Source organism: Aricia agestis, chromosome 7, assembly GCF_905147365.1.
Source record: "Aricia agestis chromosome 7, ilAriAges1.1, whole genome shotgun sequence".
In the NCBI taxonomy this organism is placed as follows: Eukaryota; Metazoa; Arthropoda; class Insecta; order Lepidoptera; family Lycaenidae; genus Aricia; species Aricia agestis.
The window spans coordinates 6,579,833-6,600,908 of NC_056412.1; the positions used below are offsets into that span (position 1 = coordinate 6,579,833).

Sequence of the window (21,076 nt, forward strand, 5' to 3'; positions counted from 1 at the left end):
TTTTCATTTATTGCCATAACCGTGCATTGAAGTAAGTTAATATTTGAACACATTGTATAAAATTCTATCATTGAGAGATCGACCTAGGTGATTTTTAAATGTTGTATATTTATCGAGTTATTGAGAAAAAACTAATTTGGCGATGAATCCGCGTCGCCCTTTTTCACCTGGCATATGAAAGACGTGTGAGTGTGAAGAGAGAAGGACGATGTTTGATTTCTTGGGTTAGTCGCCCTCTTAACTACGTACGTAGAGACGTAAAGTAAGTAAGGGATAGTTGAAAATATTATGTTTAACCTTACAACCTAACATATAAAAGGGGCTTCAAAATATATTTACAGCCCTGAACTTACGACGTTTCATAAAGGTTGAAAATCTAGGCTTGAACGTGAAATAACGTCTGTGTAATAATAACGTCTTTTGGCGTATTTTCTTCGACTCTAACGCCTCTAGTCCACTGACGCTGCGAACTGCGAAACAGCGGCGAACCGATTTACTGTCTCATCCGCCACACGACAATGCGTTATATTGCATGTCGCTCTATTCCTGTTTCGCAGATATTTCGCAGTTCGCAGCGTCAGTGGACTAGAGGCGTAAGGTACCGGTTCCGATCTTTTCCGCGGCTAATCGCGAACGACAAAAAAATATAATAAAATGCCACTTTATGACATAGGCTATATGTTTCATTTTACTCTCCACTACTAGCTTTTACGCCACAAGCGGCGACAGCATGGGTCGCTACACAAATGTCATTAGAAAATGATACCTATTGTCTGTGTCATAAAGTGGCATTTTATTTGAATTATTGTCGGTCGCGGTCGCTCGTGGCAAATATCGAAAAGTCACATTAAGGGCCAAACCACACGTACCACAACTACACCACGTGGTAGGGCGTATGTTTCGTATTGTAAATGAACTGGACTATTATCACACGTACCACATTTTGCAGTTGTTGTCGACCGCTTGTGTGATACCGACCACATGGCAATCACAAGCGAACTAGTGGCCGACCACATCGCAACCACAAAGTTGCGTCGATGCAATGACAGTGCGCGCACGCCACCCGCGCTCTTTCCCCCTCCGTTTCATTGACTTTCGATATTTGACAACGATATCACTTTAGTACGTAACCACATCGCAACGTAACTGGCGACAACGCAACCACGTCGACATTTTGTCGCTACCACAACGCAACTACAAATAGCTGCAGCGACACTTTTCACATGTAACCACTGCTTGACGGCATTTTGTTGTTGCGATGTGGTGTGGTTGTGGTACGTGTGGGTTGGCCTTAACGGTCGTTTTAAGCGACGGGAATTGGCGCTCTCTTTCTTGGCTCCAACTGCAGCCTGAAGCCATCCGTCCTCTTCAGTATGATGTCAGCTTGAAGGACGTATTCTTTTTCCGTAACGTTCGACACTATCTTGTAGTTCCTGAGCACAGTAGCTAGAAGAACCTTGAGTTTCAGAAGGGCATATTTACGACCTGAAAAAAGGTATTGTTACAAATATAGAAGATCCTTTTATTTCAAAAAGGTGGGAAAAATTCGTTAATTACTTTTTTAATTACATAGTAATTAATAATGATTAAAAGTAATAAGTAATATTAAGTAATAACTTAAGGATTACACATGTCGTCACTAACTGGAGATTTAATTTTAAATTACTTAATTTCAATTCAATGGACATATACCGCCGTACTCAGAGACATTTAATTACGATTAACCTTCAATTTAATGGAGAGTTTGACAGATAATGTATGGGGCTTATGTCGAAATTTTGAATTAATTGCATTTAACTAATTAATGTTCCACTCTGAGTGCGGCAGTTAGTTATTTACTCTATATATTTTCTGTCAAACGCTAAATAAAATTTAAGTAATCATTAAATGTCTCTGAGAGTAGCCGTTGTACGTTGCAAGTATATGCTACGAAGCTGCTACGTACTTGCTACTCAAGCTACGCCAACAGCGAGAAAGTACCATCGAGTAAATTGATTACTAGACAGTTGACAGACCAACGTCATGTGGTCGGATCATGTCAATTCAATGTGAATTGTGATCTGTCGGCTGGGTTCGACGTAACGCGACCAAACTACGTAGGTCCCCGATCTGCCTAGAAATCAACTTTTTGATAGTACAAAGCAAACTCTTTGATAGTACAAAGCAATGCTCTTAATAGGTTTGTTAAGACAATAATTATTCAGGAGTATTATAATTTATAAGTACAATGTGAGAAATTAATTATTGGTATTACGTCAGACCTACGCTACTCGGTCGGGTGATGTGGCGGTCGGGCTTGACCGCCACATTACTACTTCGTGTCAATTTAGTTTTTATTATTCGTAGGTCTAAGCCATACTTTAGAAATGCATCTACGCGTCGTGTAATCTGAATTGACCCTAATATTGATTTGACGTAACACACATCTGCCTCTGAACCGATTTCTGTGATCGTACAATCGCCGACATGTAATTTCCATAGCAACACTGTACTAGTCAACACTATTGTGACAATACGAGAGAGTTCTTACCGACGCAGCTTCGAGGGCCAGCGCTGAAGGGGATGTAGCTGTAGTAGTGCCTGTTGGAGGTGTTCTCAGGGAGGAAGTTGTCTGGGTCGAACACGTGTGGGTTCTTGTAGTACTTGGGGTTCCTGTGGATGACCAGGGTTCCAATGACGACCGTCGCGCCGGCCGGCAGCACGTAGCCCTTGGTTGCTGCAAGTTAAGTCTTTATATAAAATGAAGCGAAAATAAAAAATATTTTAGGAGTCTGTTAAGAAAGTGATTTTCCTTGATAAGGAGCAAAAATTTACAAAAAATATGTTTTTACATGGCCACTAAGCCAAATATACAGGGTGTAAAGCCGGCGCCAGACATGAGCTTCAAGTTTGAGCAAAATTTGCACAAATAGGAAAATGCCACACTTGGCGAATTTGCGTATTTGATGACAATATGTCTGGCGCCCGCCTAACGAAATTAAGTGATAATACTGTATGATGTGAATGGGCCTCCTTTATAGAGTTTGATGTGAAACTAGCAACGCTGAATAAGCATTTTTTCACGTTTGTATGTGAAAATTCTTGACGCTGGGGCGTTTAAAAACATGCAAATCAAAAATCTCTTTCTTCGCCGCTACTCTCACAGTAAACTCTATAATATTATTTTAAGGGATACACACCCTAAAGTATTGTCACTTAGCTTTGTTACACCCGGCCCGTAGACATTATACAAGTAAGTATTTTGTGAACATTTTAAGTGCCTGCCTTTCCTTCAGGTGACAGGTTTGTTCGTTTGCCCCCTTATTTCATTGAAAAATATATATAATTTAATAATTAATAATAAAATTTAAATAAAATAAAAAATTGAGGGGGGCGCCCATACAAAAAACACTATTTTTGCTTTCGTGCGCGAGTGCGACTCACACTTGGCCGATTATTTTGGCTTACCTCAACCTCTCAGGTACGCTCATTACTTTAGTTAACTTTGAAAGTTGACGGCCAGCCGTTAAACTATTCAGACTTATAATAAACGTATTATACATAAGGGGGGCTCCCATACAAGAAACGTGATTTTTTGGCCTTTTTTGCTCGTAATCAATAATAGTAACAGATAGGCACTTGAAATTTTCATAAAGTCTATAATTATATTTGTACTTTAATAATTAATAATAAAATTAAAATAAAGTAATTGTTTGAGGGGGGCTCCGATACAAAAACACAATTTTTTGTCTACTTTTGCTAAGATAAAAAAAATATATAAACAATGAAATTTTTTGAAATCTCTATTAACAATCACGGACGTAAAAAAAATAACAATATTAATAACTATTGTATATAGAAATTAAAAAAATATATTACTTTGACATTTTTTTTTTTTTTAATATACTTTTCATCGGCCGAAAGAACCCAAATTTCAGGTTTTCAGAACTTTAAAAATTTGTTTGAGCAGAGACGAAATAGTACCAATTATAGGCCTATGGACAAATCTATATAAGTATATATTATCTGCTAGACCGGTCTATGGTCCAAGCCACGAGCCTTATTCCTGGTTTAATTTTTAATTAAATTTTTATATAAGAATTGATCGTCATGGCAATTGGGCATTGTCCAAAAAAATCACATGTACTTTTTATTATTTTTTTTCGTTAAAATAGGGTATTTTAAGGATATAAATTCAATAATTTTGAAATTCATTGGCTAGTTTTTTCTCAAATTTTTTTTAAAGTTTCGCTCTGACGTCATCGCCGGCGGCCAATTGACCTCTGCAGTATGTTTTAAATTTCCTTTCATTTATAATGGCTGGTTCGTCAAATGCAAGTTCTCATTATGTGAAAGCTGATACGAGAAGCTTACCAAAAGTTCGAAACGTAATGTTGTTCGCCATTGAAGGTCAAGCAAAGGTTAAACATATTTGTTCAAAAATATAAGTAACTAATGGGTATTTTTTTCGTTTTTATACAGAAAAACGATCATTGACCTTATTCCTCCAAATGTTTTTGTAATGAGCAAAATTAAAAAAAAATGGACAATTCCCCAGCCCATAGCTGTAGGCTGTTGGTTCATCTTCATCAACTAAAGCTTGTTTTGGTCGCTTTTATAATTTGGTGTGGCACGCCTGACGCCACCGATAGTAATATACCGAGGACGTTTCAGGTTTTCTTAGGTATTCGCTTTTCGAGGATTTTGTTGCCGATATTGAGGCTGCATATGATTCCATAATCCATACATTTACCTTCCCAATTTACCGTAGCGGTAAGGCTTTAGCCTCGAAATAAGCGAACAGCGGTGCGTGAGCGGTAACGGCGCGGTCCAATGTATAGATTCATATGGATTAGCCGTCTATTACGCCGTGCGACGCGCGACACGCGACGAGCGGCTTTCAAGACTAGAACGCGCCGCCGCCGCTCCCGCCCCGCTGCCCGCTGATTTCGACACTGAAGCCTAAAACGTACGCTATGGCAAAACTATAAAAGCGACACATCATAAAAGTACGTACGGATTTTGACGTCTGTATTCAGTTTCCTGGCTATGATGGGCACGGGCGGGTACATGCGGAGAGCCTCGAACAGCACTCGCTCCAGGTATTTCATCTGCAGGGTGTCCTCGAAGGTGACGGGGCGGTCGGAGTCCCCGAAGATGTCGTACAGCTCGTTGTACACTCGGTCCTGGATGTGCTGGTGGATGCCCAGCAGACACAGCGTGAAGCTGGATCCGGCGGCCGTTGTGTCGTGACCCTGAGACAAAAATTTTATTATAGCGGAAAGTTTTATGTCAAGATAAGGCTTATTGTTTGTAAGTTACGCTGTGAATAAAGTACTAAATGTGTAATTATGTTTGTTCAATTGTAATAAAGTTCGTCTCGTATTAAAATAAGATTTACGTACGTAATAAAGTATAATATTTAAAATTTACTCGTGAATATACTGGCAATATTCACAAGAAAATTTCAAAAGTTTCAAATTGTATTAAAAACAATTAGAAAAATATAATATTCTGAAAATACAAAATAACTAAATATCTTTTAACAATATTAGGAAGTTTAATTCAGAAATTTTATTACTTGAACAATGAACAAGAAAGCCGTGAACTAGGAGTCGCAGATATTTGTTATAATCCCAATGGCTGTTGGGACTCGCAAGTAGGTATCACTGAGTGGCTACTCAGCAGTGACGGATTAAGATTACTTGATGCCCTAAGCAATCCATGCCTGTGGGCCCCCTATCCGTATCTCAACTAGAATCGGTCTTTAAACCTTTACTCTTCTGGTGCCCCCTCAGACGTGATGCCCTAGGCAATTGCTTAATTTGATTAAGGGCTAATCCGTCACTGCTACTCAGTGATACCTCCTCAGAAGTGCTGCCGATTTTAGCTGATAAGTAGCATAAAAAAAGTTTAAGACATCGTTCCTTTTACAAACTTTCGTGTAAAACGTTTGTGTAAAGTTAGACGAGCGTCAGAGCTGCGTTGATTCCTCAGACAAAGTATGTGACATTGCAGTATTTGAACCTCCTCAATCTCAATCCAGGTCCCAGCCGTTCGAAATTTAAAAAACAACAAAGTAATACCCGGACAAAATATAACAAAATTACTTATCCAGTGACGAATAATCACTAAAAGTATTTTACCTCGAACATTATGGTGTCCACTTCCTCCTTGATCTCGTGGTCGGAGATCTTGTTGGTGCCGTTCAGTGCTGACTCTATCATCAGGTCGAGGAAGGCCAGCCGCTTCTTCTCACCTATAGACATTTAAACATTAACCCCTTTGCTAATATTCTGAATTAATATCAGATAATAATAAAATAACAAAAAAGGATATGGGCGAACAGTCCATAGACGGCCCCAATTTTATAATAAAAAAATATTCAGATTAGTCATAGATATTTTCACTTATAAAGCGAGTGAAACGCTAATTTATGGTATATTAAGTAACGAAAGGAGAACGGTCACGACACAGTATATATTATGTCTATGGTCACGACTCACGTCCCATAGAAAAAAAACCCAGAGCCGACAGAAAAGTGACTTAACCATAAAGTTAATATATTCCGCTAGGTATATTATTAACTTTATGGACTTAACTCAGTTTTTTTGCTATTATTTAATAGTCATATTATATATTTTTTATATTCGAAATCAATGGCTAAAACCAAAATATTGCCTTATGTTTTTGTTCAGGCTTTACACAAAAAAATACAAAATGCCTACTTATGTACAATATTCATAAATGTATGTAACTAAATATCGATACATTGGTTATGGAGTGTATCTAGGTGACCTGGAGATACCAAAAAGCTTTTTTGTCACACTTTAGATTACTGTGAGTAACATTGGTAATGAATTATTATGATACTTAGACTTTAGATGACTTTAGACTTTAATTTTATTTGATTATAATATTTTGATAACGATCAACCACGGAGCTAATACTAAGATCAACAATTCTAGTTTTGATAGCACCTCTTTAACAATCTCCCCCAGTATTTAAATACTTGGCGTAAACATATCGTGTGAAGTCCAGTTCCGATGTCATCTACATGTAGGGTTGCCAGGTGAGTCATGAAAAAATACCGATAACCCCAAATGCTGGGGTTGTATGGTAGGTCGCAAAAATACAGTTTTTTATATTATAATTGCGGTCATGAAATTGTGGTAGGCGCTTCTAAAAAAATTAAAATCACCTAGTGATGCCAGTAACACCGACTTTTCTCAAAATACCGGACATTGTTCTGTCCGGTATGACCGTTTATTTTTACCGGACAGGCCTCGAAAATACCGGACTGTACGCTCAAATACCGGACATCTGGCAACCCTATCTACATGGTAAGGGCAAGTCAGCGAGACAGTATTTCAGTCCGGATCAACGCCTACAACAGGTTCGGCCTCATATGGAATACAATCATCTCTGGGCATGGGCGCCAAAATACCAACTACTCCCTCTGGATTGTATCCAACGAAGGGCCGCTCGAATTGTTGATTGGAATTATGCCGAGATGTAGCTTCACTCTGCATCCTCTATCGGTTGTAGAGGTTGGGTGTGCTCTGAGGAATTGTTCGGAATCATACCTCCTGCAACTTTTCGCCATCGTTCCACGCGAAAAATATACCATCCTCATCACCTTGATGAGTGGAAGTCTTCCACCGTGCGTTTTTCGCGTAACTTTAAATAAATAAAATAAATAAAATATCTTTTTATTCAAAATGGGTATCATGATACACTTTTTGAAAGTCGAACGAAGAGACTACGTTGCCTACCACCGGTTCTGCCACGCACTGTAAAAATCTGGAGTCTGGAATGAACTGTCACTAGCAGTATTTCCGGACTAATACGACCTGAAAACCTTCAAGAAGAGAGTGTATACCCTCTTAGACCGGAAACGCATCAGCAGCTCTTCTGATGTTGCGAGTGTCCATTGCCGACGGTAGTTGCTTTCCATCAGGTGACCCGTTTGCTCGTTTGCCCCCTTATGTTATATAAGAAAACTTCTAAACTATTTAAATATGACCGTAATTCATAAAAACAATGACATTCTTCCAAAAATTGAACAAATTTTTATTTTTTTCCGATTCAAACGTCCATAGTCTCCATACTAATATTATAAATGCAAAATAAGTGTGTCTGTCTGTCTGTCTGTTACTTCTTCACGTCAAAACCGCTTAACCGATTTTGCTGAAATTTGGTATGGAGATACTTTGAGTCCCGGGAAAGGACATAGGATACCTTTTATCCCGGAAAAATGTACGGTGTCCGCGCGGTAAACTAATTTTGGCGCAACGGAGTTACGGGCGTCATCTAGTTACAAATAAACGCAAAAAAAACAACGACCGAGGTTAAAATATTCAGTAGGGATGTTCCAATGAGCTTCGGTTTGCGTGACTTGTGCGACACGATGACTTGTTAATTAGCGATGTGCGAAAAATAAAAATACCCATCATCATCACTACCCGACTACGGTGAAGCTAAAAAGAAGGTTATGTTTATTCGTAGTCCCTAAACGCATTATAATATCATAATAGCTAGAATTACCTCTACTTCAATATAATAGTAATAAAAAAATATTCTAGGGCTCCCGTACTCATGAGAGGTAGAGGGAATCTATATATTAATACGTAGCCAAAAACTTTGTATCTCTTTTGACGAAAAATGGGGAAACGTAGGTGAATGAAATTTTGCACAGTAATTATAGTTTATATCGTGAAGGAGTGCATCGAGCTAATATTATTTTGAAATTATGCTTTTATCATACATTTTTTTAACAAATAAAACATTACACACACTACAACACACACACTGGGAAAATGACAGATTTTTGAGTGACAAGCCTATAAATACGAATTAAATGAATTAAACTCTTTTATTTATGTTTGAAGTCTGTTGACAACAAGGTGATGTGGTGGTTTTTTTATTGAATCTGAGATACTATTAGACAATGCTTACACGGCCAGTCTGAGATCAGCTGAGTCCCAGAGACAAGAGTTGAAAAAATATGATAAAGTCAATATTTTTTACAAAATATAGGTAGTAGTCCTAATGTCGTTGAAACTAAGGTCGAATTTCGACCATTGGGCGATCTCTAGTTCTAGCTAAATGTCTTATTACATTACTGACTGCCGCACTCAGATACGATCATACGAATATTAATTACTTATTGGTAATAAATGAAGAATTTGATTGATAAATTCTTCATTTATTAAATTTTAAAGTACAAATCTTCATTAAATTACATTAAATGATTTAAGTATATTAATAATTACATAAAACGAACATTCATTGCTTAAATTTTAAGTAATTATTAATGTTCGTTTCTGAGTTCGGCTAAAAGGTTTACCACAAAACCAGTGATGCATATCTTTCTCAGTACTATAGAGTTTTCTGAAAAAAATACATAATATTCTAATACTTAATATTATATTAAACAAAAAATTTCGGCTACCTCGCTTCGCTGCCCGGTTATTATTAAGTATTGAATTTTTTTTTTCTTGTAATACTTGTACCAATTAAAAAAAGAAAAATTTCTCACCAACATCATTCTCATCATTGAAGTCCAAGTCATCGCGATATCCCTTAAACACAGTATCAGCCAGGGTCTTCTCATTGGCCAGCACGGGTTCATTGGCCGATGACCTCTTGACCTCCTCAGTTTCGACCCTGCCCTTATTGCTGACGTATTTCTCTTTCTTCAGTTTAATAACCTTAAATTAAAATAAAATTAAATCGCAATGAACAAACAAGACTATTTTTTAACATAAATTATGCAAATTAATGTGTGTCGCATAAATGCGTCAACACGAAATCGGTATTGGTAAACATACCCTGTACAGTGTACAATGTACTTCCTATGCAATTGACAGACCAACGTTATTTGGTCGAATATGTGAATTCAATGTTAATTGTGATCTGTCAGCTGGGTTTGACGTAACGCGACCAAACTACTTAGGTCCCCGATTTGCATAGGAATCAACTTCTCTGATAGTACATATAATTTATATCGATCTTTACGTAACCAAAAATTTTGTTTAAATAAGGTAAACGTCTATAAAACAATTTGCTATTGTATTTTGTAATGGCGTGAAATACGTGTTTAATTTTCTCCACGTTTTTCTCTATCAATCTGTACCCGAATTTGCTTTTTTAAAGCAAAAAAAAAACATAATATATAAAAAAATCAACTGGGTTCCGTTTTAGGGTTCCGTAGTCAACGAGGACTTGTTGATTACAGAACTCTAAAACGGAACTCGAACCAGCAGATTTTTTGTATATTGATAGGTTAAGGGCCTGTTTCCCCACTTCCTGATAAGGCTATCCACCACTTAACTTGACAGAGGAAGTATGCAGAATCTGTCAAAAAAGCTGTGAATAGCCTATTCGGCACTTTATCAGAAAGTCGTGAAACAGGCCCTTATAGTTTTAAAATTTAACAGTAACATACAGCAAGAACAATCCATATTTTACAAATAGAACAATCCATATTTTAGGACCATCAAATTGAAATATTAAATCCTTCCTATCTCTGTTAGCTCAACTTTCGAGATTTTTCGCAGAGGAAATTGTTATTCGTCTTATCCAAATGAAATCACGAAAATTTAGCTTGATAGTAATAAAAAAAATGTTCTAGGGGACCTAGGGGAGTTATTAATTATTATATAATTATCGATTTTTAGAAATCTCAAGAATATAATATGTTTAGGGTGTTATTTAAATTACTTATATGTTATAAAAAATATTTGTGTGGTCGTTGAAAATTGAGATATATACTTATTACCTACTTATTTTTATCACGCCGTTAGATAGTGGGCTTAAAATCTTATTTCTTAAGAGGATTCCACACCGCTCTTTTTTCCATACAAACGTTGTCCCCTGTTTCCTCCCTGGATAATGCTAGTAGAGTTATAATTTTTTTCCTGAATGTCTACGGCCACTAATACAATGTCCCTATGTTTTCTTTTTTTTTCATAATTTAATTATTAAATAAGATATGAACGTTCAAAAACCCAAAATGGCCAGATTTTCCGCTGTGTTCAAACGTCCAGAAAACAGATTTGGCTAGATTATACAAAAAAAGCAAAACATAGGAACACAGCTCAATCCTTTTTTAAATCTTTAATGAAAAAAGTACTTAAATCGATTAAGTTTTGGAGAAGGAATCAGGGGATTTCTGGATTTTCTGCAGTTGTCTCTATCGCGTTCTGCGGTATAGGCTTGAGGTAAGGGAGACAGCTATAGATATTACACGTACTTTTTTTTCATTTCTCTAGCCCCTGGTGTATCCTCTTAACAAAGAAAACGGCGGAGTAATCGTTGAACATACAAAAAAAACTCCACAGCCGAACATATAACCTCCTCCTTTTTGGAAGTCGGTTAAAAACAAGACGTTATACTTTACAAGTTACAATTTGAAGTAGTTACCACATTTTATTTTTTCTTACAGCAGTAATATATACCTATATAGGATTACTAGCTGACCCTGCGAACTTCGTATCGCCTAACAGTCGATTATTTAATTTTTTTATTTTTTTAAGTTAATATGTCAACAATTACATTATGTCAAAAATTAAAAATTATAAAACTCACAAAATTCTTTTAGTCACTAAAAAATCACAATGAAAATCACAATTTCAGATTTCTTATTATGATACCTACATACTAACGTCCCTCAATTGTTTTGCCTTCCCGGAACCTCTCCACTAACACAAACTATATCGTATGGTATTAAAGTTCAAATTGACTTTTAAGTATTATCACAAATCTTTTGAAACATACCATCCTCGTAGTTCAAGGAATATTTTAAAAAAAGAATTAGCGAAATCGGTCCAACCGTTCTCGAGTTTTGCGCTTAGCAACACATTCAGCGACTCATTTTTTTAGGGTTCCGTAGCCGAATGGCAAAAAATGGAACCCTTATAGATTCGTCATGTCTGTCTGTCTGTCTGTCCGTCCGTATGTCACAGCCACTTTCCTCCGAAACTATAAGAGCTATACTATTGAAAATTAGTAAGTAGATGTAGTCTGTAAGCCGCATTAAGATTTTGATACAAAAAAAGAAAAAATATTAAAAATATTAAAAATGCCCCCATAGGTACAACTGAAACAAAAAAAATCTAACTATACGTGTGGGGTATCTATGGATAGGTCTTCAAAAATCATATTGAGGTTTCTCATGTCATTTTTTTCTAACCTGAATAGTTTGCGAGAGAGACTCTTCCAAACTATTCTTCTAACTTCTAAAGTAGGGTCATGATAAGTCTAAAAATAATATATAACGTACATTACTATCAAAAACTACCAACGAAAATTAACGATATCTAGCAAGTAGTTTTTTTTATACGTCATAAATGGTAAACCTTAAACCAATAAAAAAAATTTTTTTTCATCTAACCTATGCGTGTGGGGTATCTATGGATAGGTCTTTAAAAATCATATTGAAGTTTCTTCTATAATGTTTTTGTAACCTGAAAAATTTGTGTCCCTCCCCCCCCCTCTAACTTCTAAAGTAGGAGCATGATAAGTCTAAGAATAATATATGATGTACATTACTATAAAAACTACCAACGAAAATTGGTTTGAACGAGATCTAGTAAGTAGTTTTTTTTATACGTCATAAATGGTAAACCTTAAATTAATTTTCATTAAATCAACTGAAATATAAAATTAAAAAATCAAAAACCTTTTAATTTCATTAAAATAAACCTTATTACTGCTGCGGAACCCTTCATGGGCGAGTCCAACTCGCACTTGGCCGCTTTTTATATTATAGATTAAGATACTTCTGTTATTATCATCAAGTTGTTGTATTTTATCAGTAATTAGTAAATTACTAATTTTCTAATACGAGTATTACTATCACAATGTGATCACAATAAACTTTAAAGTTAATCAAAATGATGTATGGCTGTAAGGTAAGCTTTGACACAAAACCTAGTTAGTACCTGAAGCCTAACAGCGGTTACTTTTCATCCGAAGACAGTTTTGCTGTTGATCTTTTTAAAAACTCAATATCACCTTTCGCCAATGTTATTTGTAACTGGTCCTTTTTAAACTTTACATCTTGCTCAGAAACTATTTTCACTGTACGTAACATGTGAGCAATCCCGTATTTAGCTTGCAAAATTGCGTATCGCATACCTATACATATCCTGTTACCTTTTCCAAAGGTCATATTTGCCTTTTCGTTGAGACTAGCTTTGTTTCAACCAAGAACCAATGAGATTACGAGTACAGAAACGAATATTACGGCTAAGCAAAAAAGTCACACTGCACTTTATGTATTAATCCAAATGAAGCCTACTGCCTAACTGATTCATTTAAACTTTTCGAGTGCATTCAAGTTCAAGGACAATAAATAAACGTTATTATGGAATTGTCGTACAGTCAACAGCATCATAATATTATGCACTTTCATATCCCAATGCTGCACAAGCTTTATTTCCGTGCAAATATTGATGCGCTTGCTTGGGAATACCTGAGCTGCAGCTAAGGTTTGGACCTATTTACCTAACTACTGAGAACATAAATGGGAGAATGATGAATTTGGTAGTCAATATCTAGTTCACTATGAATATTTACTTTTTGCATCAACATGCCATGTCTATTATTTACTATTATTTATATTTAGATAATTTAGGTGTATAAAGTATGGTTGACTATACTTTCCTCTGGTAAAAACCAAATCCGGCATTGCGGGTATGTCGATGACCTTCAAGTTCCGATGCATCAAGAAAATATTGTTGATATTTTCTTGATGCATTGGAATTTGAATAAATTATGTTATGTTAAAAACGAACATAATAAATTTTTCGTAATTTATTTGTTTATTTTGCAAATTTCGAATAGGTTGAAATTCTGCTCTTTTATTACTTTTCAGTACAAGTAACTAAAAATCAAGTAAAACTTTTTCTTCTACGAAGGTCACGTACTGTAATATAATAAATTAGGTACCTTGTTAGTAAGACCGTGGATTATTGATAGCAGTTTCTTCTGCTGCTTGTAAAATTTGGTAAACTTGAATATGGAGTCAAGACGTAGCCATATCTTGTAATGCCTCTGGTGGATAATGTCGCACATTCTGAAACAACATACAGAATACGTTATCTCAAAGTCAGAAGTAAACTTACGCCAGTCATGTTATTCTTAACGAGCTTTTGCCCGCGGCTTCGCTCGCGTTAAGAAGTATTATTATATACAAACTTTCATCCCCTATTTGAACCTCTTGGGGTTAGAATTTTTTTAAAATTCTTTCTTAGCAGATGCCTACGTCATAACATCTACCTGCATGCCAAATTTCAGCCCGATCCGTCCAGTGGTTTGGGCTGTGCGTTGATAGATCACTATGTCAATCAGTCAGTCACCTTTGAGTTTTATATATATAGATTAATCGTTGGTAAAAATATTATGTTTCTCTTTATAAATACAAATTCAATTCAACTAACGCAAGTTAGCCTCATGATGGGAAAAGTTTTTATTAATTGTAAGGCTTGGAAAATACTAAGCTGATTGTGATGAAAGCTCAAGATATAGGTATAGTAGATGACGAGCAAGGACGTATCGAAAAATCGCAGAAAAAATGTATCTAAGATTTCAAGTTGTTTCTGCATGAATTCACGGAAACAATATAAAAAAAATTGAATATTACAGACGTCATTGTTTTTATTTTTTACTCCTGTTATTACAATATAAAGTTATGTTTAAGGTCGCTATCATAAAAATTATGACAAAAATTCGCAGGTCAGTACGAATATCGACGTTAAGGACATTAAAATAACATTCAATATCAGCGCGCTTTGTACAGTGGCGGTTACGACGCTCGCCGCGTTCTTGATAGGGCGAAAATGTATGAAGAAATTTGAAAGCGTTTCTTATGTTTCTTATAAATGGAAATGTTATTTACTTTTATATAAAATATTTAGCCATGGGACTAAATAAGCAACAATTTTTTTGTATATTTATTTTCTTTAGTATTTAGCTATAATGGTACCTAATCAATGAAATCCCCATATTTTTAATCTTTTGCAATTATTGTGATGGTTAAAACGTAATTTATGTGAAAATTTACTTATTATTATCTTTCATTTGAAACCAAAATATCCTTGCAGTGTTACTCCTAATTCTTTAAAATGGTTCCTGAAAATCGCTGATATTTGTGAAAAAATGTGATGAACTTACTTCATAACCGCCATAGCATAGTCAAAACCAGATTCATCCTGAGTCTCTTTAGTGATGCCCATAGCAGTTTCTGAAAATAATACTATACTTTAAAGCAACTTTCTTTGTATTAAATTATTATTACTAAAATATTAAAAATTCAATCAAAAATAATACAAAACGTAACTAATTTAATTAAGTTAATAAATTTTGCAGCTCATTGTGTATTTTGTATTCCTATTAAATTTTGTGAATAAAAATATGATTATAATTTATAACATATTTTTATTCAAGAAAGAAATATTTAAAACTTGATCAAGTCGATGTGCTATTTATTTGTTTATTGCATTTGCATTCAGATCAAAAGGAATCGAAATGGATCATATTTTTGTAAACAAAATCACAATAAAACGTACCCAAGAGTATATCGACTGTGACTCCACTCATGTAGTCGTGGACATCGAATACTTTGCCAGCCTCCTTTTTCATCTTATTAACAACATTTCTGCTGTTCTGGTTAAATATGTCCATAAAGGACTTCAAAATATTTATATGGAATGTGGGAGCGATCATTTTGCGGTGGGAACGCCATTTTTCACCTGAAAATCATAGGTCTAATTTAATGACGATCTTAACAACCTTCGTGGTTTCTCGACGATATATTGTTATACTATATTAATATAATGTTTTTTATATGTGTAGATATTACTTTAAATGGTAAATAAAAAAAAATAGAAACTTATCTGTTAAGACCCAAGAGCTTTAATTTATTTTGATAAGACGATAATTAAAAAGGAATTTTAAATACTTTATTTTCCAACAGGTATCACTTGCGTAGACCACCTTTATACTGCTATTTACTTTGCATAGGTCATGCAAAGTAAATAGCCGGCTAAGCAGACGACTACGTATTCTTTTCGATATAGAATATCAAATGTCTGGTGCCATTTTTTTCGACTATTTTAATGACTTTACAACTTACGATCTAGTCATAACACCCAGAACCTTATTCTACGAAAACTCTACGGAAGCAGGTGCCAATTTATTTTCTACGTGTTGTAATTTAAAATGTACACTCACCAGAGCTGATGAGCAATCCCTCTCCTAGCCACGGTTTGAAGAATCTATACTCCGTGGATTTGTCGATGTGGACCTGACTGTTGAGAATAACCTCCACATCATCAGGCTCACTCAGGAAGATGATCAGCTTAGAGCCCAACCAACCCCGGATGACCGACCCGTACTTTTCAGCGTAAAGTAGGCCTAATGTCACGAGCTCTAAAAAGTAATATTTGGTTATTTTTTTCACATGTAAAAAAGCACTGGCCAACGAAAATATGAGTCTAGGGAAGTAAATATTTAACTTCTTTTACTTGTGTATGTAGGTAGGTATACCTTATTAGGGTTCCGTATTTCCTTTTTCATTGCTCTTCACGTTAAGCACATTTAAACTAGAATAAACCTATTGTGATTGATATGAAGATATTTCGAGGCGACTCCGTATTTGCTTAGGGTTGCCAAATGTCAGGTCGCCAAACATAGATAATAGAAGCAAAGCTCTATAAAATCCGGAGTTCTTTTAATTTTGATTGGAGATGCAATCAAAACTCCTGACTTTATTACTATCTGGAGGTGTCGCAACCATAATATCATATTAATTGTTTTTCCACTCAATATCTATGCTCTATATTTAAGTGATTCGCGACTCAACTCTCGAGTCTCGACGCATTCCGGAAGCTAACTTTACTTTTCTTTAACAGTATCTTGGCTGGTCCATCTTCTGAGGCTGCCTAAGATTTTAGATAATATATCTCCCAAACATCTCTGGGATGTTTAAGACATATGTTCAAAATGAGGCTGATTGTATACCTACCTATAAGGACGGCATTATCGTTCTACGATAAAGTCCTTTCTTTTATAGATTAAAAAAACTGTACTTTTCTACGCTGAATTGCCGGATATGACGCAGACTATGTAAGAACATAGTTCTATACTCTCGACATGACCATCATGCCCTATTTTCTTGCAACGAATTTACTGCATTCCTCTTATATTATAATCAAAGTGTGTGCCACGAAACTTTTGAGGAGCTCCTCGAGAATACGAGATAAAATGAGAAAAATATAAGCAAAGGTATATTTTTCTCATTCCAGCGTAGAAAAGTAGAGTTAGCTTCCAGACAGTTTCAACACTCATAATATTATACGTGACGATTCACGAATCATGATATCTAATATAGCACGCAGTCCTTGAGTTAAAATAAAACTGAAATTATAATATTGCTATCGGTTACAAAATTTATTTTTCATGCATTCGATTTCGCTTAAATAAATAATTAGGTAACTATTGATGTTTTTCTAGTTCCTATCTATTGTATTAGGTTATCCTGTGATAATATGTGTATTCAATAAATATTCAAACAATTAATGAATAATTAAATATTAATGTTTTCAAGAATGCAACAACTATTTCATCAAAAATTATGGTATTCAAACGGCTTCCACATAAAAGTTTAAAAACCACTGCTCCAATATTAAAAAAACAGCAAAATGCTTACGGTCTGGTTTTTTTCCGACTGCAAGTAGAGCGTTGCCGAAAAGTGGTACAGCGGTTGGGCCGGGCAGCAGGTTGCCCATCTTGAACAGTCTAGACTGCTGCTGCCACCTGTACAGCAGCCATAACCCAGTGGCTGCCAGCAGCAGCGGGTAGAACATCAGCCGCGAGATGCTCATGTCGTAGCCCTGGTCTATAATCGACATTGTGCTGAAAAAAAAAAATGGTGACTGATAACGATGCTAAGAACAATCTCGACTATAAAAAATACATTAAGGGTCTGTTTCACCACTTCCTGATAAGTGACGAATAGGCTATCCACCAATTAACTTGACAAATCAAGTAAGAGAATCTGTAAAAAAAAATGTGAATAGCCTATTCGGCACAATGTTTGTATGGTTTAGGCAAATCAGTTAACCTTTCTAAACATAATCTTAGCAAGGACGAAAAGGAAAATAATTTTTTAAGTTTAGTTAATTATTTTATCTCGTTCAGTACGATATTTTCTTTTTACTTTATTCTTTTTTAGTACGTCCAGGTTCCTAAAAACGTATTTCTTATTACTTATTTAAGAAATGATTCGCTTCCTTTTCCTCTTATAGATCCTTTATGATAAATTGAGCCAGATCAGATGAATCTCATTCAAAATTACCTTATTTTTTTTAACTGCTCTAGGTAATTTTGGTTTCGACAGCCACGTGCAAACTGGTTAACCAGACTGTTCTATGTCTATAACTTTGAGTAGCGTCTTTATATTGTAATGAATATAGTATTATATAGTTCACACTTAAGGCGACGTTTATGATATCCAACAATAATGCGCTCCCTAGACGGTAATTCGGCATGACATGCATTTACGTTATAGTATTAATTGTAGCATGACATGCCGATCGGAAAACGATCATGCGTGCATGTCATGCACATATTGCAGGACGAAAAATTAAACAACTTGTCAATCAATGTACAGCACGTAGTTTGCATGTCATTCGTATCAATGAATACAATAAACGATCATGCGTGTAACGCATGTAACGCATGTCATGCTGAATTACCGTCTAGGGAGCGCTTAAGATGTGTCAACAGAACAATAATTTAATTTATGGCACAATGAAAATAGTATTATAGAAGTTAATACAATTATCTCGTTTTTATTACTGCTAGCATGATTATACCTATATATTAAAACAACAATGCCGTTTAGTATACTAAAAATATACTATAATATAATAAACATATTATAATATATTTAATATTATAGAATAATGCTGGAATACAAATTGTGATTCTCTATTTAAGTCCATTACGAGTTAAATTTTAAAAGTAGAGGGTTGATTTTTAAAATAAATTATAGTGCTACGAGTACCTCTACACTATATCTGCAGATGGATTTGTGCTTATTAAATTTCGTTAACTTGAACTTATCTGTTACTTAAACTAATAATATGTATTCTGTGCTGTTACTTAAAAACGTAGGTCTTTACTTCGGGTTCTTACACAGTTGTGTACGAGGCCTTAAGCAAAAAAAAGGAAATTTGTGATTTGTAGCTGACCTTCCGCCCTCGCAATTTTCATTGTTTGTTAATCGCCTTATGACAGTATTGGATCAACATATAAAAACATTTTGTAGTTTATAATAATAAACTACAAAATATTATCCTAAATGTAAAAAAAACTATAAAGTTTTGACATCTAAGATAATTACTATGAATTAAGAGAAAACGAGCATTTACAGTTCTTTTTATCGTGTAAGTAGTAATTTTCCTTGAAATTACGATATTTCTGATATATATAAAACAATATAAATATTATATTTAATAATTATGCCGTAAAAAAGGTGTTTACGAGCAAACGGGTCATCTGATGGAAAGCAACTACCGTCGCCTGGACACTCGCAGCATCAGAAGAAGAGGGAATACGATCTCTTCTTGTAGGTTTGCAGGTCGTATTCCGGAAATACTGCTGGTGACGTTCGTTCCAGAGTTTTACAGTGCGCGGCAGAAAGTTACGTAAAAAAACGCACGTTGGATGACTGCCACTCATCAAGGTGATGAGGATGGTATATTTTTCGCGTGGGACGATGGCGAAAAGTTGCAGGTGGTATGATATGGCTGTTTGAAAGAATATGGCAGTCAACAATTCGAGCCCCTCTTCGTTGGATACAATCCAGAGGGAGCAGTTGGTATTTTGGCGCCCCTGCCCAGAGTTGAGAATAATATTCCATTGAGGCCGAACCTGCACCTTGTAAAGTATTAGGCGTTGGTCCGGACTGAAATACTGTCTCGCTCTGTTAAGAGCTCACCTGACTCTAAAAATCAAACATCGTCCTTCTCTCCTTACATTCACGCCCGTCTTTCATATGCCAGGTGAAAAAGGACGGCGCGGAATCATCGCCGAGTTAGTTTTACTTGAATAAAAGACGAACTATAATGATTATGAAAAAAGTGTTTTGAGCAAATTTAGGTTTTATCAATACCTTTTTAGATATTAAAAAATATTAAAGAAAAGACAGCAAACTCCGAAGATCCAAGTAAAAATGGTTTTTTGTAAAAAAGAAACTATCGAGCATTTTTTGAGTAATCGTGTTTTCGTCTTGAGCATTTAATCTTTATGAACTGAAGTTACTTGTATCAAAAAAACGGTTTTCTAGACCTTACAGATTTTGAGATCTAGGTTAAAGTATGTAGTCAAGTAAGGGTCATATGGGCTCTTAGGAACACCAAACTGCTTCGAGGCTAGCCTATGTTGAAACGCTCTATTTGAACAGAGCGTTAAAACATATTAGGTTTTATTTGTGCTAAATAATGCCTGCATTTTCTATAAGTACCTAATACTTTTGTATAATACTTATCATAAATCATTGAGTAAACATTTTTTGGTACTTTAATTATGAGACATGGATCAATCACCGGAAAAATAAAATACGGAATCCTAAAAATGATAACTTCGATTTATTTTTCAATTGTTTCTTGCTGCAAAATTACCCTTCCACGGTCATCGACCGGCAGTAAAGTGCCTCTTATTTTTATGCCTAAATACCTACTTAAATAGACATATTATAATGAAAGTGCCAATTTTGAATTTGAAATATCCATTGTTATTTTTGACATTAATTATCACTTAAGTAAGTACATTAATTTTAATTTTTTTTCTAGTAAAAATAAATTAAATCTTAGGAATTTCTTGTTTTTTATAACAGCACTACACTTTGATTCTACTACTACCTATGAATTATGATGCAATAATAATATGAATGTAGCTTAGGAATTTATTTAATCCTGCCCGTCTCCTAAAGACATAACCCATGTCATGAAAATTGCATTTTGTAGTTTGGTAGTAAACTGAATGAACTGATTTGGTAGTAAAAGAACGAGGCTGCTCAGAGCAG

General features: G+C 35.2%; 1 protein-coding gene across 2 annotated transcripts; it reads right to left on the minus strand.

Moving 5' to 3' along the window:
* Positions 1-191: 191 nt before the first annotated feature.
* Positions 192-18,419, minus strand: LOC121728705 (cytochrome P450 4g15-like). 2 transcript variants are annotated; one of them, XM_042116944.1, is made up of 12 exons: positions 18,344-18,419; positions 17,696-17,901; positions 16,219-16,416; positions 15,555-15,737; positions 15,160-15,229; positions 13,936-14,062; positions 9,521-9,692; positions 6,126-6,238; positions 4,997-5,234; positions 2,531-2,716; positions 1,293-1,485; positions 192-441 (listed from the first exon to the last, which is right to left on the minus strand). In XM_042116944.1, the coding sequence occupies exons 2-11, from the start codon at positions 17,895-17,897 to the stop codon at positions 1,304-1,306; spliced, it is 1,671 nt and encodes a 556-aa protein (XP_041972878.1). In that variant the 5' UTR covers positions 17,898-17,901; positions 18,344-18,419; the 3' UTR covers positions 192-441; positions 1,293-1,303. The 2 variants fall into 2 exon arrangements, with proteins under 2 accessions (XP_041972878.1, XP_041972877.1); XM_042116943.1 differs by lacking the exon at positions 192-441 and having other exon boundaries at positions 1,047-1,485.
* Positions 18,420-21,076: the final 2,657 nt, after the last annotated feature.